Here is a 27,105-nt window from a genome sequence, read left to right as displayed (position 1 = left end):
ACAACTAGTTTGCAGTGGCAATCACTGTCCACACAGTTGCAAACCAGATACTCCTGATAGTGACCGATATTCTCACTGCGGCAGTCTAATCAATATAAAAGGGTCTGTTGCCATGGATATGAACTTTCCTACTGTCTGTTACTAGCTTGGTGGATAGGGGCATCCTGAGGCAATGTAGAAATTGCCTTATGTTTACTGACAACCAGTTAATTCTCAATCAAACTGATATGGTATGTGAGAGATGCATTTACACAATGTCACTGGAAGCAAAGCTCTCACGTAAACGTACTCCTAATGCCAATAATGTTGTCAGTAGTACACATGCTGCACCCATCACGCACAATTCAAAGCAGACATATAGACCCACATATACTGAGGCACTTGCATGTCACCTTCCTAAACCACAAAGACCTCCTACACAAAGTACACATAAGAAATACCCTCAACAGCCCCAAACACACACTTTCAAAACACCAACATCAACACATAGAGATGCATCTCATGGAGCCTCTCCCTCTATGCCCATAAGGCAAGCCAACACACAATCCAACATTCTAGTCATTGGAGACTCCATCATGAGACACACTAATGTCCCTCTCACCAGGATGAGTAAGGAGAAAGTTATGGTCAGTTGCTTGTCAGGGGCTAGGATCCGCCACATTATGTATGCACTCAGGTCAATGGACTACAATTACCAATACGACTCAGTCAAAGTCCATGTGGGAATAAATGACCTAAGGCATACCTCCCTAGACTATATGAAGAGAGACATCATAGAGCTCTCGGAATGTGTGTCTCAAGCTGGTACAAGCCTAGCACTGAGCAACATTTTACCTTCTCTAAGGATGATGCCACAATACGAACAAAAGATAATTGACTTTAATAATTGGCTTAGTTTCTGCTGTCATTCTAAGAGGGTGCAATATTTGTCAGCATGGAAGGAGATGGTCAACAGACCACACTGCTTTGCCAGGGATGGTCTGCACCTCTCCCCTTTAGGCTTTTGATTATTAGCTAAAACATTGTCTTCACCATAGTGCCTTTTTTAGGCAATACTAAACTGAAAGTACTTCTGACACAGCAAATCAAAACCAAGAAAATCTTAAGGTATTGCTAGGAGCCTAAACAAAAAACTCCACTCCCTGGAAGCTCTCTTTACCATAGAGAATGATGATGTCTGTGCGTTCTCTGAGACGTGGTTTAAAGCCGCGGATAGTACACTAGCACTGCAAGGTTATAATGGCTTCCACACATTTAGACCAGCTACTTCACAGGCAGGGACTAAAGGTGGAGGTGTCTCTATTTACATCAAAAATAAATATACGTCAAGGCTGGTCAAACAGGACAATGCACTTGAGCTGCTCCATATTCAAATCACCATAGGTAAAATCCAGTACCACTTCCTTGCAAGCTATAGGTCCCCCTCTATGATCCAAGAAACCCATGCCATGTATTTAAACTTATTAGAAACACTAACCCTCAAACCCAATACCATATTCATAGGTGACTTTAATTACCCCACTATTAACTGGGAATCTTATAAGACATCAATCGTACATGCACAGAGATTCCTGGATTTTGTAAACACAAACTCCCTGGACCAGACAAGTCAATATACCAACCAGGGGTGCAACCACACTGGATCTGGTCCTCACTAATATGGGAGAGTGCTGCACACCCCCTACTGTAATGCCTCCCCTGGTAAGTTCAGACCACAAAATGGTCTCCTTTGAAGTAAAAATAAAACCTGGACACCCAGCTCAACCGGGAATATTTAGGAACTATTCTAAGGCTTATCTCCTGCTATTAAGTGAGAACCTGGCAAAATTTCAAGACCCCATAAACCCTGAGAACACTTCTGCCTAAACAGAACTGTTCCTGGAAACCCTTCTGCAAGCATGTTAATAGTTGCATACAGGCATCTGTACCCACCAGGAAGAAGTACAGAACTAACTCAAAAAACAAGCCACCTTGGAGGACTCACAAAATCAATCGGATGTATAACAGGAGGAAGAAAATCATGGCAAAAATTAAGAGGTCAGCACCCAGCAGGATAAAAGCACTCTCAAACTAAACAAACAACTCGGAGGACAAATAAAGTCTACCAAAGCCAAATTTGAGGTAAGTTTGGCCTCCCAAGCCAAGGACAACCACAAAGCATTGTCTAGCTATGTCTGCAACCTCAAAGGTAATACACAATTGTGTACAGAGCTCATTGTAAATGGAACCACCTATACTGAACCAGAAGTTATAGCAAACCTCCAGCTCCAACTTTACTCCTCTCTCCCCCTCAACCTTCCCTCAAGAAATATCAAATATCACTCCCACTACTATCACTAGGGAAAAGGTCTTTAATACTCTCTCTAAGGCCAAGAACACTGCATCAATGGGGCAAGACAATATCCCTGGATGCCTTCTAAATTGCATGAAACTTGACCTATCAGGGCCTCTGGAATTACTATTTAACTGTAGCCTCCAAGCAGGCATTCATGCCTCCGGAATGGAGAAAGGCAACAGTCATACCTCTGCACAAAGGTGGGCCACCTACAGACCCTGGAAACTACAGACCCATGTCTCAATAGTCTTATATGTAAAGTCATGGAAAGAATTATCATGGAGATGAGTAACAGAGATATAGTAAACCTCCAGACACTGGACCCAACCCAGTTTGGTTTTGTCAAGGGCAGATCATGCCTACTCAACCTGGTGGACTTCTTTGAGAAAGTCACCAAAGCAATGGATGAGGGCAAAATCATTCACACTGCCTACCTTGACCTTGCCCCACTGGGGCATTGTTGACAAACTCAAGAGGTTAGGTACAAACCCATATGTTACCCAGTGGATAGCCAACTGGCTCACTGACAGGACCCAGAAAGTTAGAACTGGGGAGTCCACCTCTACAAAGATGCCAGTCACAAGTGGAGTCCCTCAGGAATCAGTCCTTGGACTGCTCTTTTTTGGCATTTACTTCTCAGAAGTCAAGGCCAATATCAGTGGTCTCTGGCTGACAAAATTTGCATATGATTGCAAATTAGGAGCTGTCACTGAATTTCACACTGACACAAATGTTCTCCAGGAGGGGCTGACACAGACAAACAACTGGCGTTAGAGCCATGGACTAAAACAAATGCCAAGAAATGTATAATAGTATCCTTTGGGAAGTCATCCATCCCTGGTAATTATCATATTGACAAAACAACCCTTAGAGTTGACCCAGTAGTCAGTGACTTAGGGACACACACAGATAGTAATCTAGCCTTTGATCACCATGTGTCTACAGTGGTGATGAAATCATTCTATGTTGAGCAACTTATAAACAAAAGTATGGCATCTAAGTCCAAGGAAGTCATTGTTCCACTGTATTCAGTATTCATCAGACCTATTATTGAGTACAATACCCCCTTTTGGTATGTAACTAACCAGGCATATCCCACAACTGGAACGTCCACAGAGGTTCCAAACTAAAAGAATACAGGGCGTAAGTAATATGTCCTATGCAGACCATCTCAAGGCCTTATCCCTGTAGTCTGTCTCCTACAGGTTTTGGAGGGGAGATTTATGCCTGGCATACTGGGCATTGTCAGACCCCACTCTGATGGACCTCCTGCATATCCACAAAACAAACAGTGTCAAAATTACTCGTTCTAAAGACTTTAACCTTGCCTGTGATAAAAAATAGGACCTGCTGGAGTGAGATGTTTGTATCCCATAGACTATCCCTGTCTATGGAACAGGCTTCCCCATCCATGGGAAGCAGAGTTCTTCCCTAACCCAATTCAATTGCAACTTGGGCAATTGGATAGGAAACTGGAAATTCATCCCTGGTTTGGCACCTATGGCTCTAATGCAAACAGGTAACCTGTAAATGGTTCATCTCCCAGGCCCATGCTTACACTTATAAAGGGTATCAGAACTTGTCAGAGATTTGGGGTGCATGGCTAGGCTTAAAAAGGCTCTTGTGGTCATTAGCTTAGTAAACACCTATAAACCTATGTCAAATAAATAGATAAATGTATATCGAGACACCTCCAACTTTAACCCCTGTCTGTGCTGCTACTGGTCTAAAAGTTGGAACAGCACTGAAACCTTGCACTGCCAGGGCACTTTGTGTCTTTAACCCATGTCTCAGTAACTGCAAGGGTGCATATATTCTCCATGGTGAGAAGGGCCTAGAGGGAGTGCTCCTGGAACTGAGCAGTAACAACTTGAGGTTTGGTTCAGTTAATCTTGCTATGGTGGTAGGCTTGTCAATATGGCATTGCCTAAGAAAGGGTCATTTTAGCCAGTATTTGAAAGCCTAGAGGGGACAGGTGCAGACTATCCCTGTCAAAGCAAAGTGGTCTGTTAACCATGTCTTCCAATGCTGACAAATACTGGATCCCCTTAGGATAACACTGGAAACCCAGCCAATTGTTAAACTCAATCATCTTCAATGAAGGTAATATGCAACTCACTGCTACGCTCATACCAGATGAGACAAACAGTCAAAGCTCCATAATGACTCTCTTCAGATATCCAGTGAATTAAGTCTCAAGTCATTTACACCTACATGGACCACGATGGAATCATACTGATACTGTGATGTAATGGCTTGAGTACATGCGTAATTTGTCAGACCCTGGCTCCAGATAAGTAACTCTCTCCTCAGAGAGCTGCTGCACAGAAATCAAGAGGGCTTGATGATGTTGATAAGGCACCAATGACATACCACTATGAGGTCAGACAAAAAGAACATGATGCAAGACTAAGTGAAATGGTGAAGAGAGGGACAGAACAACTTCAGCATGAAAAGAGCTGTGAAATTAAAGTTACAGAACAGAAATACATGGCTTGCATCTTAATGTTTTAAGATTTGAAGCCAGGTATTGAGAAAGTAACAGCAATAGTGCAAATGCCTCCTCTCAAGGATATGAAGGCAACAGAGTATTCCTGGAGTGATACAGCATTATTCAGTGTTTCTTTCAAAACTGTCAAATTTGACTTTCCCATTAAGGAAATTATTTGAACATGGTATGGAAAAACGGTGGAACAAGTTCTGAAATGCATCCATCCATACCTCGTTTTCCCATTTTTGCACATGGGTTCAGGGTGTCACTTCAACAGTGAATCATCTAAAGACAAGATTAACACCACCAGTTGGGCTAGCCCTGCCATAGAAATTCTGAAATGCATACACACTTAACAATGGAAATGCCCACATTAATGTATTTTAATGTGAACAATTCAATGACATTACCAGCAGGTGCCAGCCAGAATGATTTGGCATGGAGAACCTGTAAGAAGATGGTTTTTGCTTATTGTTTGAAGTATTTATGGAATGCCAGAAATGGTATGCCGAGATAGAAAAGCAACCTCCCATATTGGCTGGATGTGAAAGCTTGCTTTACTATATATATGACACTACAGTTTTGGTTGAAACAAGAGCATAAACAAGTGCAATATACACTGCCTAATATTACAGAAAAGGCTTTTCAAACCACAACAGTATGACTTGCTGTGAAGTATAAGGCAGCAAAACAGATGCATGTAGCATACACATAGACTGGTTCATATTTAGTACTGAAACAAGAGAATGTTATTAGAGTGGAACTGGAAACTAACTGGATCATTTCAGTGCTGTCAGTGACTTGAAATAAATCAGAGTTTCAGCAGGGTACTGAGAATGACATGGAGATGAGAAAGATTTATGAAACTGCTTCAGTGAACTGCTGCTAACACAACTGATGAGCTAGCAGAAGTTACTAACATTACTCATGAAATTCTACTATGGAGTCCTACGCAGCATGATATGAGTGATGACGGGGTAAAGTCCTCACACTGATAGGACATAAAACTCAACAAAGCTGCGTTTCTGTCCTGTTAAGTTACAGTATGCTTAAGTGCAGCACCATTTGATAAAAGTTTATATGATGTTTCATAAAGCTGAATACAGTAAAACAATATAAAACACTGTTTAATCATTTTGAGGGTGCACCAGTCATGCATTCTTTGTTTTGTCTAACATTTAGCTGGATATACATTTTGACTGCATGTGTGCATATCTTTATCATGCAGTGATGATGTACACAAAACTGTGGTGTCTTTAAAAACACACACATTACAAGACCTAAAACTCACCGACAGTGTACTGTACTGTTCTCAAAAAATGCACATTCCGTTGATTTCTATCGGTTAAAAAGGTGAGCTGAATATCAAATTATCCTTCCAACAGCTTCATAATTTAAGATTTCCTTGGTGTGCCAAAAATACTGCAAAGTATTTTCATACATTAAGGAAGTTCGAAACTACCACTGAAAAAGTAAAAAATAAGCAGCTTTTACCTGCATAAGAACTGCTAGGATTTGACAGTGTATACACCTCTGCTGGTGAATGAAATGATGGGGTGTCTTCTGCCGGAGGTATAAAATCAGGTTCTTCACAAAAATGATCTTGAAATTCCTGCAAAACACATCAAAAGCCAGTTTTACTTCATGTTAATTTTACAGTTTTTCCTAGAATTCTGTAAAACATTTGACTACAGTAAAAAAACAAAACTTGTGCTATCATACTGAGTCTTCTTTGTTTTCTTTCAGTAATGCTTGAATCAACCATCTGACAAACATCAAGAGAGTATGAAGATGATCAATGGTGTCCCACAGGACCCAGTCTTAAGACCATACCTTTCAACCTGGAAACATCAGAAATCTGGACAAAGGCCCATGAAAAATAGGTACAAATCTGTACGCTACTTAACATAACGTTTACATATATAATTATGTAACCCCACCTACTCCAATGGAATTGTGAGATACCAACTTTCAAATGCAAACTGAAGACAAGACAACCAAAATATGGCTTCAGAGTCCCCCTGCAGCCATTCCAGCGTCCCATTACTTGGCTATTTTGCCCATTTATCATAAACACTGTAATGTGCATACTCCTTTACTTCTACAATGATTACCTAGATTTCATTTAAAACTTTTATTTTACATTTTATACCACCAACACTAATAGACATCTGCTAAACAAAGGAATACAGTTTCACAATGAAAATAGACTTAGCACTAAAACTTCTCTGCCCTTGAAACTCACATTTATTGAAACAGCATTAAAACCCACATTCAAAGAAAATGCATCTGGCCAGTGGTGGATAAAGATTACATTTGGGCTGTTTTCAAATCATAGTTCCCTTGCACACAAAACATACATGTGTTCTTCGATACACCTTCCTGATTGTATTAAATTATATTCTTTGCATAATACAGCACACTTGTTAGAGCGCGTTTTAAATTTATTGTTTTGAACATTTTTCCAGTAAGCAATGAAACAAAATGCATGAACCAATAATGACAACACTGCCCAATTCAGAACATTTGCATCATAAGAGTCTACTCAAATGTCTACAATCCACCAGTATCAGTAAATATGCACAATCTCTGCAGAAGTAAAAGTCATCTAAATAATTCTACATTAAAGAGATCTGTAACTAATGAAGAGGTTGCTGCTAGCAAACAACTGTATATTTCATTGTTTCATCTACAAGTAATGTGCCTGTTGCCCCTGAAGAATAAATTGCCTATGTTACATTAAACAAATGATAAGCTAGTAATATATCAATAGGGAATGGATGGCAAATTGATAATAGGTTCATAGTTGCTAGGTATCTCTGCCAAAGGAGGACATTCTCAGGAATGCAGCATCCAATCCATCTACAAACTGTGGGAGTAGAACCCACAGCCTTCTGCAGCAAAAGCAAGTATACTACCTGTTGTGCTACTAACAATGCAAACAGACTTTGCATAAGCAGCACTAAACTTCTCTTTGCCTGAAGAACTCTGCAGCAAAATAAATCAGGAAAAAGCCAAATGTGTTGTGGGTACAAAGGCCCAAAACTGGGGACACATTTTAAACGTTGCTTGTATAATCTTAGAAAGTTGCTAGAATAAAATGTTGTGTTACCATGTGTTTCCAAAAGATAGGAAGATGAAAGTTAAATGGCCATCATTACTTAGTGAATTCAGTTATCACTGATCTGCCAGAAAACCACAAATTTTATTTTTATTTAACATTTGTTTACCAGGAAATGTCCAACTTGGAACAAAACCAATTTCAGCAGAAGCTCCAGAGACATGTCTTTGTATCATGGGAGGAAACCATAGCAGCCAGAGAAAACCCACACAAACACGGGGAGGACATGCAGACTCTACACAGCAGGCACTTCAGCCAAGAATCAAACCAGAGAATCTCTTGCTGTGAGGCAATAACACTAAGACTGCACCACTACACCATCTGAATTTTAAGAGGAAGAGACCAAAAGTATAAGCCAAACATTCCAGACATTCTGTGAATTTGTTCAATTGAGAGCTACAACTCCTGCATTCAGAAGTGGTGGTATGGGTAGAGAACTCAGGCTGTTGCTCCTTGCACCCAACGGACAGGGTTTGAGCCTGGGTAACCCTAACCACCAGGCATACCTAACTTGGGCGTCAGACACACACACACACACACACACACACACACACACACACACACACACACACACACACACACACACACACACACAAACAATTCAAATGCAGAGTTTTAGTAAAGCAGAACAAACCCGCAAATCAAATAGTCACGCACAGAGTACAAATTCCAAGGAGAACCTTCAAATCAAATACTCGGAGACACAAATTCAGTTCAAAGCAGAACCTGCAAATGAAAGACTTACACACAGTAGTAAGTGAGCCTGGGGCCCTGCTACACTCATTGAAATGAATAATTCAAAGGCGGAGTTTAAGTAGTAAAGCAAAATGCAGTAACTGAATGAAATGCAGAGTTTAAGTAGTAAAGCAGAACGGACCTACAAATCAAATAGTCACTCCCCTCCAAGTCAAGTAGTGAACGGGCCTGGTAATTCAAATGCGGTAATGAAATTGTAAAGCAGAATGGACCTGCAAATCAAACAGTCACACGCACAGTACAAATTCAAAGCAGAACCTGCAAATCAAATACTTACACACAGTAGTAAGTGGGCCTGGTGCCCTGCTGCACTCACTAAACTGAAGTCTGAAATGAACGAGTTACGGCTTGCTTGGGGATGGGGGAGCCTTGCTGACTTTCTATAACTGACTGTAAATCAAAATCAGAGCCCGTGTACTGTAGTCCAGTTCCTGCGTCCCAAACCTCAATAAACTGACTCAGACTGCTGCCTCTGTCTGCTCGAAAGAAGTGCTCAGCACTTACCCTTGGGATAGCTGCTGCACCTGAAGTCCGAGACGCACGTTGCTGCTGCCCAAACATAAACAAAAGCCAATGAGTCAGCAGTCACAGCCATCAAGCTGAACTCAGGCAGGATGCTGATGTCATCACATATCTGATGACATCAGAGGACATTTCCGAAGGAAAATTTTTAAAAAAGGCCGGGAAATAAAAGGGAATAAAGGTGGCCAATTGGAAATTCATGGTACCCCATTATTTGGACCTCAAAATCTGTAAATGCCGAGGAATTTGGCACAGTTGAGAGGTGCGGTTAAGACCTCTCTTACTTGGCATTTACTTTTCTGATCCCAGACCATGAACCAAGACCTCTGACTAACCAAGTCTGCAGACGACAGTCACTGGCAAGTCCCCTTCTGACATACAAGCTCTTCAGCAAGGACATACACTTGTAACAACCAGGTGTACTAAACATGGGCTCAAATTAAATTCTTAAAAGTGCAACACTGTCACATTTCCATAAACTCCTCCTACCCCAAACAGAGGGAGGCAACCTCATTCCAAAACAAGACCGTTCTTAAAGACCTTGGAACTTGGATACTCAACCTCTTTTGATCATTACGTAATGACAGTAGTCAAAAAATCCTTCCACTTAACAGCAGCCAAAGAAATATCATTCAGACCTAAACAGGTACTTGTCCCCTTATATCCAGCATTGAACAGGCAAAGTACTGCATACAGTTATCTTTGAAATGTACCTCACTAGACATATCAAGCAACCAGAAAGACAGCAGAGGGTACAAACTAAGACCACTGGCTTAAAAACCCTAAGTAACCAGAAAAGACCAGAAGCACTCTCCCTTTACTCGGTACCTTACAGACTTCTGAGGGAAGATGCATACCTTTGGCTTCTATGTCATAGGGACCCAGTGATCCAGGATCTCTTGTATCTCCATAAATCAAACAGTCCCACAAATACCAAATAGAAAAAACACTATGGAGAGAGAGAGATTCATTACAGAATGCCTTCTCCACCTCTGGAATAGACTCCTGTTGCAAATCTAGTAGTGTGATACACTGGGACCGATTCCAAAAAACTTAATCTCAGTGTAAATAATCACATACACTGACAGCAGCTCTTTTGGAACCTTCCTACTCATCACTGATGGGACCGAGTCCCCAGCTACTTGGAGAACATGGGTGGCCCTTATGGAAGACCATTCCTGAGAACCATTGAGTCCAAAGGCCGCTCTTCCCCTGCAGATCAGATCCAATTTGTAAGGCTTGATAAAAGTGTGGGGCTTAGCCCAAATGGCTGCTGCACAACTGTCATCCATGGAGGCCCTAGAGTGGAAGGCAACAAATGCTGCAATAGCCCTAGTTGAGTGAGCTTTGATTTGGCCTGGCTTAGATCCCTCCGTAAGCAAATATGTGAAGGCAATGCAATCCCTGAGCCATTTAGACAAAGTAACCTTTGGTACTGCACCTCCCATTCTAGGACCCGCAAAGGAAACGTACAGCTGGTCTGACTTGTGGAATGATTTAGTTCTGTCCAGATAAAAACCTATTTGTCTATGAACATCCAGGGAATGTAGGCAGTATTCTCCCTTGTTGGAGTAATTTGGGAAAAACACAGGGAGCTCAATGGACTGGTTAATTGAAAAGTCAGAAACCACTTTGGGGAGAAAGGATAGGTTAGTTTGAAGTGATACTCTGTCCTTATGAAAGATCAGATAAGGGCTCTTGATACATAATGCTTGTAATTCCGAAATTCATCTTGCTGAAGTTATAGTCACCAGGAATAAGGATTTCCATGATAAGAATTTTAGATCACAAGTGGCAGCCGGCTCAAACGTAGGCAGAGAGAGAGCCTTTAGAACCCAGGACAAATTCCATGCCTCCACCGGCTGTCTGATGGGAGGCCTGCTGTGAAAAATACCCTTGAGGAAGGTCTTGCAAAGATGAGAGGAGATAAGTGGTACTCTTTCAGACCCGTTATGGAAGTTGGAAATAGCTGCTAGATGGACTCGGACGGTAGAAGCTGAGGCACCTTTGTCGAACAGCTCAGCCAAATAATGGCTACAGGGGCTGAGAATGGGTCTAGCTCCTGATTACGTGACCAAATAGAGAATCTTTTCCATTTATCCCTGCAAAGTTTTCTGGTGGATGGTTTATGAGAAGCCGAAATAATATCCCGGACAGGTGAAGAAAGGGTTTCCTGCCTAGCAACTAACAGAAGTGGAGAAACCAAGCTGTCAGCTTGAGGGTGGACAGATTTGGAGGAGTCAGCCCTTGTGGGTGAGAAATTAGGTCTTGACGAGTGTCTAGGATCCAAGGAGGTCATAACAGATGAGGTCGAAGGAAGGGGAACTACACTTGATGAGGCCAAAACGGAGCAATGAGGATCACTTTGCTTCTCAACTGAATAGACTTCTGCAGAACAAGGGGAATCAGAGGGTAAGCATAAAGGAGACTTGTGGGCCAACCATGGACTAGAGCGTCTCTCGGTGACTCCCTGAGAGGGGGAAAGAGGGCGAAGTAGCTGCTGCATTTTGTATTTGAAGGGGAGGCGAAAAGGTCACAGCATGACTGGCTCCAGCGACTGAAGATTTCTGTCACCACACTCGGGTTGAGAGACCAGTCATGAGGATGAAGTATGCATCTGCTCAGTCTGTCTGCAATCACGCTGGAGCTCCCCGGGATGTGCGTTGCAATCAGGAAGTGGTTGGAAGCTATCGCCCACTGCCAGATTCTCATGGCTTCGTGACAAAGGGGGTAAGACTTGGTCCCTCCTTGTTTATGTACCAAACCACGGACATGTTGTCCGACTGGACAGCAATCTTTCCGGACGGAAGAAGCGGATGAAAAGCTTGCAACGTCAACAGCGCCGTTCTTAACTCCAGGACATTGATATGCAAATTGACCTCTACATCGGACCACTTGCCTTGGACTGACTTTCCCTGGAAGTGGCCCCACCCCCACCCCATCAGGAAGCATCCATGGTCACTGTGGTGCTGGGCTGTGGAACCTGGAAGGAACGACACCAAAGATTTTCATCTGTATGCATCCATCAGAGGAGATATTGTTTGCAAATTTTGGTGATGAGAATCTTTGAGCTGTAGCAATAAAGAACAAGAACAACTTATAAAGAAGAAAAAACTTTTTCAAACAAATATATATGAAAAAAAGCACTTAGCTGGAGAGCTTGATGAAATGCTGCTATAGATCTGAGGTAACTGAGCAAAGGGCATTGTGGGTAGAAGCGTTTCACCGAGCTCTCCAGCCAAGTGCTTTTTTCATATATAAAGCTTGAGAGTTTTTGGTGCACGCAAGCTTGGTATAAGGCCGACTCAGTTCAGAGGGCTCGGAACCGAACCCATCAGTGATGAAAAGGAAGAAGATTAACTTCATATCAATTGTTGGAGTGTATAGACCACCAAAGTCAAGTGCAGATGACCTAGAGGAATTCATACACTTCTTGCATGAAACACAGGAGGGAAGAATAACATTAGCTGAGGACTTAAATTTACCAGAAACGGACTGGAATATTATTAATTCAACAACGTTAGTAAGGAAATTACTCATAACGTATATTCAGGAACAACAATTGCTTCAGACTGTAAAAAAAAAAAAAAAAAACTGAAGGGGGACGGAACATACTAGACATTGTTTGTGTTCCTAAAGAAATAACTGTTATTCAAGTCAGGTTTTACCACCACTGATGTGCAGTGATCAGGGGGTTATAAAGGTTAATTTGTTGCTAGATAATTCTGCCAAACTGAAATCTAAACCAATGCACAGAAGATTAATTACAGATTATACGGAAGCAAAACAGTGACTATGTAAAACTAAATGGAGTGAGGTTTTCAGTGGAAAAACTGCAGATGAAGTGTGGAAAGTTTTGAAAGAGAAACTGAAAGCAAAAACTCAAAAAACATGTTCAGGATCTAGGCATACAACATCAGGAGGATATATTTCCATAAGAACAAGATATCTGATTACGATGAGAGACAGAAAATCTAATAAATGGAAGAGGTGTCAAACTACAGCTTTGAAAACTGAAAAACACAAGCTGGACAAACAGATTAATTATAGTGTGAGACAAGATCAAGAAAATTTATATAAAGATATTGAGCATAATAGGAAACCTTTTTATAGATACATAAGATGGGGAAGGGGTAAAGACACACAAATTGATAAACTGTGTGCAGATTCTAAAATGTATTCTCAGACAACGGACTATAGATATATTTACAACATCTTATGCAAAACAGTTTGGCTCCACAAAATAATAAGTTGCCCTAGTGACATCCAGGAAACCCCAGATACTGGAATCAAATTAGATTAAACTGAAAAAGAACTGTGCAATCTCGATCCAAACAAATCACAGGGAGGAGACAGAATTAGTAAGAATGACCTGAGAACACTTCAGCAAGAACTTATGGTACCATTATATCTATTAATCATTAGGTCATATATATATGGGGAGATTCCTCAAAATTTAAGACATGCGCTTACTAAACCTGTCTTTAAGGGAAAGAGGAGTGGGACAACCCCAGAGTTATATAGAGCCTTAAGTCTACTTTCATGTTGTGGAAAAAAATGGAGAAGGTAATACTGGATAAGTTACTGTCAGAAATGGATAGGCTGGGACTTGAAACTATATATCAGCAAGCATATGTTGAAAACAGATCTATTACCACCTGTAACATGTAAATTGTGCCGTGATGTAATTTATACAGATTTAACTTCAGCGTTTGACAGGGTCATACACAAAACACAGATCAAGAGATTAGTACAACTAGGTATTGATGTAGTCTTTATTAAGATGGATAGCTGTATGACTTACAAATAGGATATGGCAAGCATCATACAGCAACTGGACAGGCGAAATCCTTGGTTACAGTCAGGGTGTCCCACAAGGCCCTGTCTTACGCCCTTACTTGTTTAGATTGTATCTTTCAGACCTAACTTTCTCATCTGAGGTGTTCTACTGTCTATATGCAGATGACTTGAAATTGTGTAAACTGATTACATGCATTACAGATAAGGCATGTCTGCAAAATAACTTGACTAAACTGACCATTTGGGCACAGGAGAATAATATGCTGATAAATCCATCAAAAACTAAGCATATGAGATTTGGGAGAGATAAACTGAAAGGTGAATATTTAATACAGCACACAGCGATTGAAACTGTAGACTCATTTAAGGACCTCAGAATATGGGTAGATTCAGCTATGAGTTTTTCTAATCATATCAACCAACTGGTTAATGATAGTTATAGAAGTAGGTTGTATAAAAAGATTTATAAAGTCTAGGAAATCAAAAATGACGAAGTCATTGTTTGTCAGTTACATTAGACCCAAACTTAAGTATGGAATAACAATATGGAAACCCTATAAGAAGACAAGCATGAGTAAACTGGAAAGAGTGCAGCGAAAACACACCAAGGGCATCCATGGATGTGAAAATATAAGTTACTATGAAAGCTGAACTTGTAAAGTGTCTCTTCTAGATATCTAAGAGGAGATCTTATTCAAGTATACAGAGCATTTAGAGACAACTACCGCTGGGAATCTTTGGGGTTATCAAAAAGTACTAGAGAATAGTTAGCCAACCTATGCAGAAGATTCTATAGGAATGGAAGTGTACTAATTGGCTCTCTGACAGAGTAGCTGATGCATGGAACAGACTACCAAATTACATTAAAGCAAGTACTAGTTTATTTTTAAGAACAGCCTGGACACTTATGGAAACAAGTGTTATGGTATATTGGCATGCTAGAAGGACTTTTAATAACTGTGCTTGAAATATTTGTTTGCATACATGTATGCATGTATTCAGAAATTCAGGCCTGCCTTGACCAGCCTAATCCTCCTTAAAAAAGGAGATGAAGTCTAAGGGTGGGTACTGGCAAGGTGCAAATTGTTACAAGATTCAGGTATCTTGTGCTTCCAATGGTTCTTAGACTCTTGTGATGAGTCCCAGTATGGCTAGACCAGTGGAGGAAATGTAAATAAAACAAAAAATAAACTTTGCTTTAGAGTTTGTGATGTGGGCAGTAACATACAACATGTATAATCTGTTAAAGAAACAATTACTGTTTGGAAATAACATTTATATTTGTTTACTGTGATAACACAATGAGCAATACTGACTAATTTCACGATCAGCCCAGGTGAAATAAAACAATTCACAAAGCAAAAAGGCAGAAATGTAAGCACAATAGTTCAGACCAGTTAAACAAAAAACTGTATAAATACATTCTAGAGAACAAGAAAAGGGCAATGTATAATATATACATTAGTTTCTTAAGGGGGTCAACCTTCAGCAATTCTAAGAAAGGAGATGAGATGTGGAAAGCAAATAGGGATTTTGTGTTAGGTGATATGTCCTGTGATAAAGCAGGAGCATTTGGCTTGGATGAAGAAGTGCTTGTTGAGTTGCATTCTGAATTTGGTGTACATGTTGATTTTCTTTAGGTCGATGGGTAAAGATTGCCAAAAAGTAGGTGCCTGAAAGAGGAATGCATGTTCAGTGCTGAGGACTTTGATTCTAGAGGTTATAAGAGTTGGTGTGGTTTATAAGCAGAGTCTCAGGGCTGTATGAGGAGTTTTTCTCATGAGGTTTTCCTACAAGAGGAGTACATGTCTGGAGTTGAATTAGTTTGAAGAACTGGGATCCTAAGGGATCCTAACAGGAGGCTAGATCTTTATTTCATGTGATGCTCACAGACAGGTAAGTTTGCAATGAATCAGCAGACATTGGTAGAGACCGTCTGCAGTGTAGCAGTGTTCTTCTTGGAGGCAGAAGAGAAAACGGGAAGTCTATGCTTAAGCTCAGAAAGAAGAACTCCTTTGCCGACGGATGCTCTGGCTGGTTGTGACAGAAAAGAGCATGCTTACTTTTTCTTTCATTCTATGTGAAAATGGAAGCTTAGAGATTGATCAAGCCATAATCCTATGTATTTGAAAGTGGAGACTGTTTTCTATGGAATAGCTGAGCAAGTCAAAGATAGTTAAACAGTCAGCTGCTTGGTGAATATTCTGCAGCATTCCGTAAAGCACAGTTTTGGTCTTGAAAAGGCTGAGAACTGGTTTGCAGTTTATGATCCTTTGGTGAAGCTCATGTAGGACAGACTGGAGTGGAGACTGAATGTTGGTGATTGAGTAATTTGATCGGTTAATGACCAAGTCATCAGCAGAGTGGATGAGTAGGAGCTGGTGAGGTCAGGAGGAAGTTTGTTAATAAATATAGTGAAGAGGAAAGAGACAAGAATGGCACACTGGTCTTAAGAAAAGAAAAAAAAATTACTTAACTTTCACAAGTGCATACTTACAAAACTGACTTAATAAAGTCTCTAAATGCTAAACCTTACAAGGCCACACACACTGCGGCACTTTGTAAGGTTGAAGGCAAAGAACATTCAAGCAATAAAAAGACCACCACAATGGGAACAAAACATGTCAGCTGGCTAAGTAAAACATGGTAGTACTAGGGAAGCAGTAAAACATTTTATCATGGTGATACAAACCTCGTCCTCACAAGTATTTAAAAAATGATGTGAACATTAATATTCATGAAGCGATACATTTCTATAATCATACTGATCTTTTCTCCATTCATATACTGGACATGTTATTGCTATGCTGCAAGTGAAGCAATGCATTACTTAAAAAACTGAAGGGGTATGTGGACAAGCAAAAAAGTTAGTCAAAGCATACGAAACACCGCCATTAACAATATAAAAAGCTGAAGTAATATTCTAGGCATTTGTCTTAAAATGATAATTTTGCGCACTGTTTTAAGTTATCCAAATCAACAAGGAAAGTACAGTTTTGTACCTACCATAAATGTAGATCTTCGAGTGTATTCACTGCTGCAGTCATTACACTTGGGTTATCCTGCCGTCAGGCGGTCCTGCAGTTGGCCAGAGTTCCAAAGTCTTGGTCTGGCGTCGGTTGCTGTCACTTCTTCCCTGACGTCACTGCGCCAGGGGTATACAAGATGCAGCCGACGCCATTTTCTTCAGTTTTTCTTGCCCCAGATGTCAGGTGCCCCCAAAAAGGTAGGCAATATATATTGCTAATAAAACATACATAAAAAATAAAAACAATACCTTCAGTTACAAGCAAATACACCACATAGGTTGTATAGGGTAGAAAGGTATAGATAAGTCCCAGCTAAGAAAGTGGGGATGGAGGGAGGGTAACCTGGACTGCAGCAGTGAATACACTCAAACATCTACATTTATGGTAGGTACAAAACTGTACTATGTTCATCGTGTTTCACTGCTGCAGTCATTACACTTGGGTTGAATCCCAAAGCTGAGGTTGGGTCTATAAAGGATTCGGGGTGGCTATGAGGCCCTGCAGCACTGCAGTGGCAAAGCCAGCTCTGGATTTAGAGTAAAGAGGCAAGTGGTAATGCTTGGTAAAGGTGTGTACTGAACTCCAAGTTGCAGCTTCCAAAATATCCTTGGTAGGTACTCCTCTAAGGTAGGCAGTTGAAGTGGCTGTTGCCCTGGTCGAATGTGGCCTAATGTTGCTAGGTACAGTTTTTCCATGCTGTGTGCAGCAGAAACGGATACAGTGTCCTATCCACTTTGAAATGGTCTGCTTTGAAATGGCCTTTCCCTGTGATCCTGCAGCATATGCTACAAATAATTGCTCAGTTTTCCTGAAAGCTTTAGTTTTGCCCAAGTAGAAGCGTAACTGCCTGTGTATGTCCAATGAGTGCAGAAGTTTCTCCCCTTTATTCTGGGGATTTGGATAAAATGTTGGCAAGTGAATAGTTTGGTTAAGAGCCACACTGGATACCACCTTTGGCATAAATGTAGGGTTTGTTCTTAAAGAAATCCTGTCCTGATGAAAAATGATGAAAGGTTCCACTGCCATTAGTGCGTGTAACTCTGAGACTCTTCGTGCTGAGGTTACTGCCAGAAGCAGAGCAGTTTTCCATGACACAAATTTTAATTCTGCTGAATTGGCTGGCTCTAAAGGAGGTAAAGTTAGTTTTTCCAAGACAAAGTTGAGGTCCCAAGTTGGTGTTGGTGCTCTCCGGGGTGGTCTTATGTTTTTAGCCCCTCTGAGGTACTGTTTTAATAATGGATGAGAGAAAATAGGAGGATCCGTGTTGTAATGAGCTTTGATGGCAGAGGTGTGGATCTTAATTGATGAAAAGGATAGGCCTTTGTCCAGCATCTCAGTTAAGTATTGTAATATCTGAGTAATATTTGGAACAAGAGGGTCAAAGTTTTGAACCTGGTTCCAGGCGCAGAATCTCTTCCATTTTTCTGAATAGGATTTCCTGGTGCTGGGCCTCCTGGCCTCCAAAATGACATCCATAACAGCTTTAAAGAGAGGTGTTGACTGCTTGGCTAAGTAATCTGCCATGCAGCCAGGTTTAAGGGTTTGAGCTGGCTGTGCAGGATCTGATTGTTTTGTTGAGTCAGAAGATGAGGAATTTGAGGTAAAATCCATGCTGGGCCTTGAGCCAAGTTCTTTAAGATTAGGTACCCGAGCTGGCGTAGCCAGTCTGGGGCAATCAGGATCATTTTTGGCCTTTCTTGTCTGGCTTTTAGGAGTACCTTTGAAAGGAGAGAGAGTGGTGGGAAGGCATAAACTTTTAGGGTTTTCCAGCTGAACGAGACAGCATCCACTTTCCATGCTTGTGTGTGGTAAGTCCTTGTGCAGAATTTCTGTAGTTGGCAGTTCAGAGGGGAGGCAAAAAGATCTATGTCTGGGCACCCCCATTTTTGTGTTATCATGCTGAATACTTGTGGGTTTAATTTCCACTCGTGAGGATCCATGATGTTTCTGCTTAAGTCGTCTGCCAGAGTATTTTTCTTTCCTGGCAGGAACTGTGCTTGCAGATGAACTTGATAGGTCAGTGCTGTGTTCCACAAGGTCATGGCTTGTCTGCAGAGGGGATAGGAATGAGTGCCCCCTTGCTTGTTTATGTACCACATAACTGTGGTGTTGTCCGTCTTTAGTAATAGTTGTCCTGGATGCAGAAGGTCCTTGAAAGCTGTCAGGGCATTTTGTACAGCTAGCATCTCTTTTTGATTGATGTGAAGATGCATTTGGTCTGCGGCCCACTTGCCCTGAATACATTTTCCTGCCATGTGTGCTCCCCAGGTGTAATCCGAAGCATCTGTTGTTAGTGTTTGCCTGGCTGTGGGTAAAGTGAAAGGCTGTCCCTTGTTGTGGTGACATGCCTGTGCCCACCATCGAAACTCCTGTTGTAGGCAGGGAATATGTGGGTATTACTGTTTCCAAACTGTGACAGTGTTGAGTCCAAACACTTTTTAGATACCATTGTAATTTCCTCATATGCAGTCTGGCATATGGTATTAGTAGTATGCAGGATGCCATGAACCCCAAGGCCTGCAGAATTTTTCTTGCAGGGAGTTGGGTTTTTGTTGCCATCAATTGAAAGTACTGAGTCAGTTGTCTTTGCTTGTCTGGCGTGAGATAAGCCATCTGGGCCATTGTATTTAAGCTGGCACCCAGGAATATTATCTTTTGTGAGGGTACTAGTTTTGACTTCTTTTCGTTTACGGTGTACCCTAGGCAAATTAGCAATCGTTTTACAAATGCCAGATGCTTTAGAAGAATGTCCTTGCTCTCTGCTTGAATAACACAGTCGTCCAAGTAGGGATATATTTGAATTCCTTTTTGTCAGCAAAATGCAATTACTGGTGCCAGGCATTTTGTGAATACCCTGGGCGCAGTAGATAAGCCAAAGGGCAGTGCAGAGAATTGGTAATGCATTGTGCCAGCTATGAATCTGAGGTATCTTCTGCAATTATGTCTGATTGGGACATAGGTTCATAGGTAGGTACTAGGCTATCGGCCCTAGGGCCCATACAAGCCTAGCCAAAAAATGTACCCTGGCTTTCGCCACCCAAGAAAATTATTTTCCTGTGCCCCTGTCGAGCAGAGCCACAGAAGTGATCCCCGGGGTGAATTTCCCATTTTCTATCCAATCATCAAGATTTTTCTTGGAGAGTGCTAATGAGGAGCTCTGTTTGACATAGACATGTGCGTATGCCTCTTAGAGGTCCAAAGTAACAAGCCAAGCCTTCTTACCCAGCATGGGAAGAAGTTGCTGTAGTGTTAACATTTTGAATTTCGGAACATCCAGGTAAGTATTTAGAGTAGATAGGTCCAGTATGGGTCTCCAGGCGTTGTCCTTTCATGGGACCAAGGAAAGTCTTGAGTAAAATCCTTGTCCTTGTTCCTGTTGTGGCACTTTTTGAATAGCTGTCATGTCCATGAGGGCTGTAATTTGTTTTTGTGCCTCTGCCCATTGATTTTGTGGCAGGTCTGACATTTCTTTTGGCCTTGGTAGAGTGTGAAAGTGGAACCTGTAACCTTGAGACACAATATTCAGAACCCATTTGTCTTGGGTGATTATATGCCAATTTTGTGAAAAAAGTGCTAGTTTTCCCCCTAAGGGAGCTGCCAAAAGGTAAGTGCTTGGCATTTGAAGGGGGAAGTCATTGGGACTGTTTCCTATAAGGCTGTGACTTGTCTTCTCCTCCTTTTGGGGTTGAAGCACCCCACTGTTGTGATCTGTAAGAGCCTTGGGGCTGAGATCTGCCTCTTGGGCGTCTGTATCTGCCTCTTTGTGGTCTGTCTGACAATGGAAATGACCAATTTCTTGAAGGCCAATTTCTGCTAAATCGAGGTGGCTGTACCTGTAAGAAATCCTTCACTGTTTGCATAGATTTTGCCTTATCTTCCATTTTCTTTAATACTACTTCTGCCTTAACACCAAACAAGATATCATGCTGTAAAGGAGCATCCAATAATGTTGCCTTAACATGATCAGGTAAACCTTGTTCTTTTACCCAAGCATGCCTTCAAATCACAGATCCTGTAACTGCGGCTCTACAAGAAGCCTCTAATGAATCAAAACCACATTTGCAGAGTATGTTTTCCCACTTGTTCAGCTGCATGCAATAAATCCTGCATTTCCTTATAGTCAGGACCTTCTGAGCTTGTAAGTATTTTCTGTTTTAACAGAGACATTAAATATTGTTGGTATTTAAGCATGTGGAACTGGCAATTTAAAGCCCTTACTGCTAAAGTTGCAGAAGTGTAAACTTTCTTCCCCCATCTATCTAATGCTCTAGAATCCCTGTCCGAGGGAACTGGATTTTAAGCAGTGGAAGCCTTTACCCCTTTGGGACCCTGGGAAATAGTTTCTGGGTCAGCAGCAGGGTTTTTATAAAGAAATTTGTGAGAGTCAGGGACTCTATAGTACCTATCTGATTTGACTGGTGCTGGGGGCAAAGAATCAGGGGTTAAACTGGATTCAGAGAACACATCATCCACAATATCTAACACAGGCGGAATAGCAAGGGGCCTGTGCTGAGGCAATAAAAGAAAATCTCTGAGCCTTTTCTTGGATTCTGAATAATCCTGGCTCTCCCAATGGAAATGCTCCCTCATGGTATGTAAAGTTTCCCCAAAAGAGTAATCCTCAGGAGGAGAGGCTGAAGGGATTGATTCTTCAGCATCAGAGTCCTCATAGGGAGGTAAAGAGTATCCATGGTCTGAAGAGGAATCAGAAGAAATGGATGGTCAGAGGAATCATAGTCTGTATCCTGCCTAGACCTTTTATCAGGAGGGGGATGGGAACCCCTGATCAGAGTAATTAGGTCTTCGGCCATTTTGAGCATCTGTTTTTTTAGGCATGGAGGCCTGTCCAGGTGAATGCTGTACTTGTTTCTTTGTCTTTAATGGAGTTTTAGACTTGGTTGTAGTTTTGATGGTAAGCTGTGAAGGTTTGAAAACACCCTCAGAAGCAGATGCCTGCTCAGCATCTCCGGACCCATCTGAGGGGTTAATTTCCGCAGGCCCAATACGTTGAGTTTCCAGAGGCCTAGAAATCTCCACATGGGAGTCGGAAGCGGCCTGTGGCTCTGAGGTAGCGGGTGTCAGGGGCTACAAAAGCGCCTCACTGAGAACCGGCAAACCGGCGACTGGCCTAGAAGAGGCTTCTTCATCGGTTTTGGACCTTGAATGCCTGTCCTTATCTTTGTCTTTGCATTTTTTGTGTATTGCGGTTGTCGGTTGTTCCGATGGCATGGTGTAATTGAACCTTCGGCCAAAATATTGGCGAGCAAAATCAAACCGACGTTTAATAGTGCACTTGTTAAATCTAGCACAAAACCGACAACTAGTGACGTCGTGGTCTGGGCCTAGGCATGGAATACAGTAAGAATGAAAACCCTTATGAGGTATTTGCTTCCCACAAGAAATGAAATTATTAACTTTTACTGACATCAGTCTGAAGCAAGAAAAAGTTTCCCCAACGGAGTACTTAGCTTTATTGAAGAATTCGGTTCTGAAATTCGAATTCGAAAATCTCAGGAGTCGGCCGACCAGCACTTGCAAACTGCTTTTGCTTCAGGCACTGCGCGGCAAGAAAGACTGAAGAAAATAGCGTTGGCTGCATCTTATATACCCCTGGCGCACTGACGTCAGGGAAGAAGCGACAGCAACTGACGCCGGACCAAGACTTTGGAACTCTGGCCGACTGCGGGACCGCCTGATGGCAGGATAACCAAGTGTAATGAATGCAGCAGTGAAACACGATGAACATCTGACTGCAAAAGACATACAGACAGACCTAAGGGAAGAACAGCACGCAAAAGTTAAATTATAACAACTGGGAAACAGTAGCACAGTTACCGCAAAACATAAAAATGATGGACCCATTAAAGTATTAAGGATGGAGAACTAGACTGGCATAGGTCTAAAATGGGTACAGTTGATAAGAAGAAGTTATGTACCTACAATAACGTTCCATGTTAGTTGTCTTCTTCTCGCCTTCTATCTTACTGGTTGGGTTCGGAGCCAATCCTCGGCTCTGACTAGGCCATCTTCAAAAGCTCGAGAGCTGCCTACTGGCTCGAGGCCCCCTATATCCCATGATGCCTGGCGCTAGATACCCAGATACTGGAGAGACTACTAGTCAGAAGGAATAGCCAGAGAAGACTCAGCCAATGAGAAAAACATAAGGAACTCTTCTCGGTCTACTAGGACAGGGAGATGGAGGGTGGGACGCAAGAAAGAAGGCGAGAAGAAGACAACTAACATGGAATGTTATGGTAGATACATAACTTCTTAATGTTAAGTTGTCTATCTCACCTTCATTCTTGCTGGTTGGGACAGCGTCTCTAGCACCTCAATCCTGGGTGGCTCATCGGAACAGACTCTTCAGAACAGTGGAACCAAAATCAGCTCTGCTCCTGGAGGCCACGTCAAGCTTATAATGTGAAATAAAGGTATGAGGATTGGCCCATGTAGCTGTCGCACAAATAGTTCCAGCATGAATAAATTCTGCAAAAAAATCCAAAATATGGTGCACAGGGGCTGAAAAGGGATCTATATTCCTAGCCTCTGCCCAGAAAGAGAAATGTTTCCACTTACTAGCATAAGTCTTTCTAGTGGTAGACTTATGCGATGATAAGATGATTTCACGCACTGAGTGGGAGATGTTCAGAAGCCTGGCTAAGGTCGGAAGTGGAGCAGCCAAGCAGTGAGCTGGAGAGATTGAAGGGATTGGTGCAGCCCGCCCGAGTGATGGATCAGGAGGTCTGGAATTGGGTCCAGGGCTGCTCCAGAATGTGATGATGCAGGAACGGGAACCAAATTTGCAGAGGCCAGTAAGGAGCAATGAGGATCATCTTACATCCCAATGCGGTAGCTTTCTGAATTAGTTTGGGAATCAGGGGAAATGGAGGGAATACATAAAGAAGCTCCTGAGGCCAATTGTGAACTAGAGCGCCTCTGGGGGAGTGTCCGGGAAGAGGGAGGAGAGAGAAGAAATTGTTGCACTTGCTGTTGAAGGGGGTGGCGAAAAGGTCGCAGCAAGGCTGACCCCATTTGCGGAAGATTTGGTCCGCCACTGTCTGATTGAGAGACCACTCATGAGGCATGAGAATTGCTCTGCTCAGCCTGTCCGCTATAATGTTGGACTTCCCAGGGATGTGCGCTGCTATCAGAAACCGTTGGGAAGAGATCGCCCACTGCCGGAGTCTGAGTGCTTCTCGACATAGGGGGTAGGACCTGGTTCCGCCCTGCTTGTTGATGTACCACACTACTGACATATTGTCTGTTTGAATTGCAATGGTCCCGGTGGGAAGAGAGTTGTGAAGAGCTTGCAATGCCAAAAGCACGGCCCTCATCTCCAAGACATTGATATGCAGATGGTACTCGTGAAGCTGCCAGGTGCCTTGGACTGTTCTGGCCTGAAAATGCCCCCCCTCCCCACCCAATCAGGGGGGCATCCGTGGTCACCGTAGCCACTGGAGGAGGAAGAGCAAATGGTCTTCCCTGGGGAACTGATGGGGAAACCATCCACCACGCAAGTTGGTTTTTGCATGTGTGTGTGATCATTACCTTGAGTGACATTGGAAGTTGTTGGAAAGACCATTGGGTGAACAGCATCCACTGAAGAATCCTCATATGAAGACGAGCAAGGGGAACTAGTAAGATAGCCACTGCCATGAGACCCAAGGTTTTTAGGACTAATCTGGCCTGAATTTTCTTGCATCCTAATAAGATCTGCACATGTCGACGAATGTCTAGCACTCTGTCTAATGGAAGTCTCGCTGACATGTACTTAAGTTTGCGCCTATAAAGGTGATAGATTGACAAGGCGACAATGCAGACTTTTCAAAATTTATTGTGATGCCTAGTTTGGAGCAAGTTTGGATGGTGTAGTCTCTGGCTCGCAGCAGGTGATGTCTGGTGGTAGTAGTAAGGAGCCAGTCATCTAAATATGGAAACACCTGTAATCCTTGCCATCTCAGGTGAGCGGTAACTACTGCCAAACATTTGGTGAACACCCTGGGGGCTGTGGTGAGACCAAAGGGCAGAGCTCTGAACTGATAATGACTGGCTCCCAACCGGAAGCGGAGGAATCTTCTGGAGCGTCTGCTCATTTTGATATGGTAGTACGCATCCTGAATATCTATGGAGCACATCCAATTGTCCTGACCCAGAAAGGATAAAATGGACTGTAGCGTGACCATCTGGAACTTCATTCTTTGAACAGACCTGTTCAGTCTGCTGAGATCCAGAATGGGTCTCCAGTCCCCTGTCTTTTTTGGTACCAAAAAGAACCTTGAGTAAATTCCTGATCCTTGCTGGTCTGCTGGGACTGGCTGGATGGCTCTTTTTCTTAGCAGTTTTGATATTTCTTGAACTGCTTGATCCCTTAGATTGGGAGGAACATCTGGAAGGGATTTGTTGGGAATGTGTAGAGTGTGAAAAAAGGGGATTTTATAGCCTCCGGATATGATAGACCGTACCCATTTGTCTTGTATTATACTTTACCAGGCTTTTGGGTACAGCGATAATATTCCCCCGACTGCCTCCGAAGGTGGACAGCTGGGCAGCACTTCAGGGATGCTGGAAGGGCTTGTCAGAGAAAGATTCTCTTTGGCCCTGATTTTGCGGACCCCCTCTGCCCCTAGGGCGGCGTCTATTGTTGTTCCCTCCTCTGCCCCTGGAGGGGAACTCTCCACGTGTGTCAGGCACAGCTCCCTGGGATTTCCGGAACCACATTTTCCCACTCTTGTAACCCCTGGGATACGGACTTGAAGGAGTGGAAAAACGGACTCCCACAGCAGAGAGAGTCTTGCCTTCCTGTTCACACCTGGTAAGGGTATCCTTCACCTGTGGTCTAAACAGAGCAGAACCATCAAAGGGGGTGCTGGTGAAAGACGCCCTGAAGGGTTCTGCAAAGTTGCATAACCGCATCCAAGCGTGCCTCCTCAAAGCCACGCCTGTGCCTGCGGCCCTACTCACGCCATCCGCTGCATAAGAGATAAGCCGCATGGAGGAGTTTACTACTGAATTAAGAGTCGCCAGCTGGGAGGCAACCTTAGCCTGGGCCCCCGCAGCTGATGGATCTTGAAGGGTATCTCCTAGCTCTAAGGAGATCCCTTTGAAGGCAGGTAAAGTGGCACAAATAGTTCAGCAACCTCATGGAGAAGGTTGCTGAGGAAAACATCCGCCTCCCATATCTGTCCATCATCCTAGAGTCCTTATTAGGGGGATGGACAGACGAAGAAGTTTCAGCCAACTCCTTTTTTGCGGCCGCTGCTACCACCATGGCATCAACGGGAACACCCTTAGTCAGAAATTGCTTGTCCTGTGGTGCAGTAATAAATTTTGTGGGTCTTCGGGGGGTTGGATCCACTGTGTCTGGGGCTGACCACGTCTTCCGAGCCACCACAGACATCAGTGGTTCGAAAGGCGGAGACACCCAGGAGGTGGAGGGTGGGGAACCAAACGCATCCAGGAATACCGACTCATCCTCGGAAGAGTTAAGGGTAGTCCAGTTCCCCCTCTGTCTAAGTATCGCAAGGATGTCTGAGAAAGAGACGTCCTCAGAGGGGGATCTCGAGGACCCTTCCGAATCCTCTAAGTCAGTATCTGAAGTGACAGACTCAGGGGAGTCAACATGCTTCCTCTTGCATTTCCTCTTTCGAGGGGGCTCCTCTGAATGATCAGGGGAGGCCTCGGAAGAGGAAGAGACACCCAATGGGGTTCCCTGGAGTGCTTGTTCCCCACGCTTGGGGTCCGGAGGAGGGGCAGACGCAGGCACCATGGGGGGAGGAGCCGATGAGGCTGATCGTGGGGCTGACTCAGAGGCCAGCACACTCCTCATGACCTCGAAGGCACCCCATCCCGATAGCGGAGAAGACTCCGGCTCCGAAGAGACCGGAATCCTTCCAGGCACTGAGAGGGATGGCTCCAAAGCCGATGTAGGAGCTGAACTCACCTGCGCCGAAGCTCCGAGAGGGAGAACGGGGTCAGACAAGGGTCTGATGCCACTCGCCCCCTCGGAGCCGACGAGGGAGTCCCGGCACCCAGATCCCTCCAAGGACGGCAC

General features: G+C 43.0%; 1 protein-coding gene across 1 annotated transcript in view; it reads right to left on the bottom strand.

The window, feature by feature from the left end:
- Window positions 1-27,105, bottom strand: part of LMTK2 (lemur tyrosine kinase 2) — a 1,522,811-nt gene that overhangs the window by 1,100,608 nt on the left and 395,098 nt on the right. The window contains exon 3 of the mRNA XM_044089711.1: window positions 6,321-6,438. Within this exon, the coding sequence (XP_043945646.1) occupies window positions 6,321-6,438 (118 nt within the window). The remainder of the gene's footprint in view (window positions 1-6,320; window positions 6,439-27,105) is intronic.

This window comes from Protopterus annectens, chromosome 12.part0 (genome assembly GCF_019279795.1).
Source record: "Protopterus annectens isolate FY-2018-M chromosome 12.part0, PAN1.0, whole genome shotgun sequence".
In the NCBI taxonomy this organism is placed as follows: Eukaryota; Metazoa; Chordata; order Ceratodontiformes; family Protopteridae; genus Protopterus; species Protopterus annectens.
The sequence above is the reverse complement of the archived record's forward strand: the minus strand, read 5'-3'. Positions and strand labels throughout refer to the sequence as shown.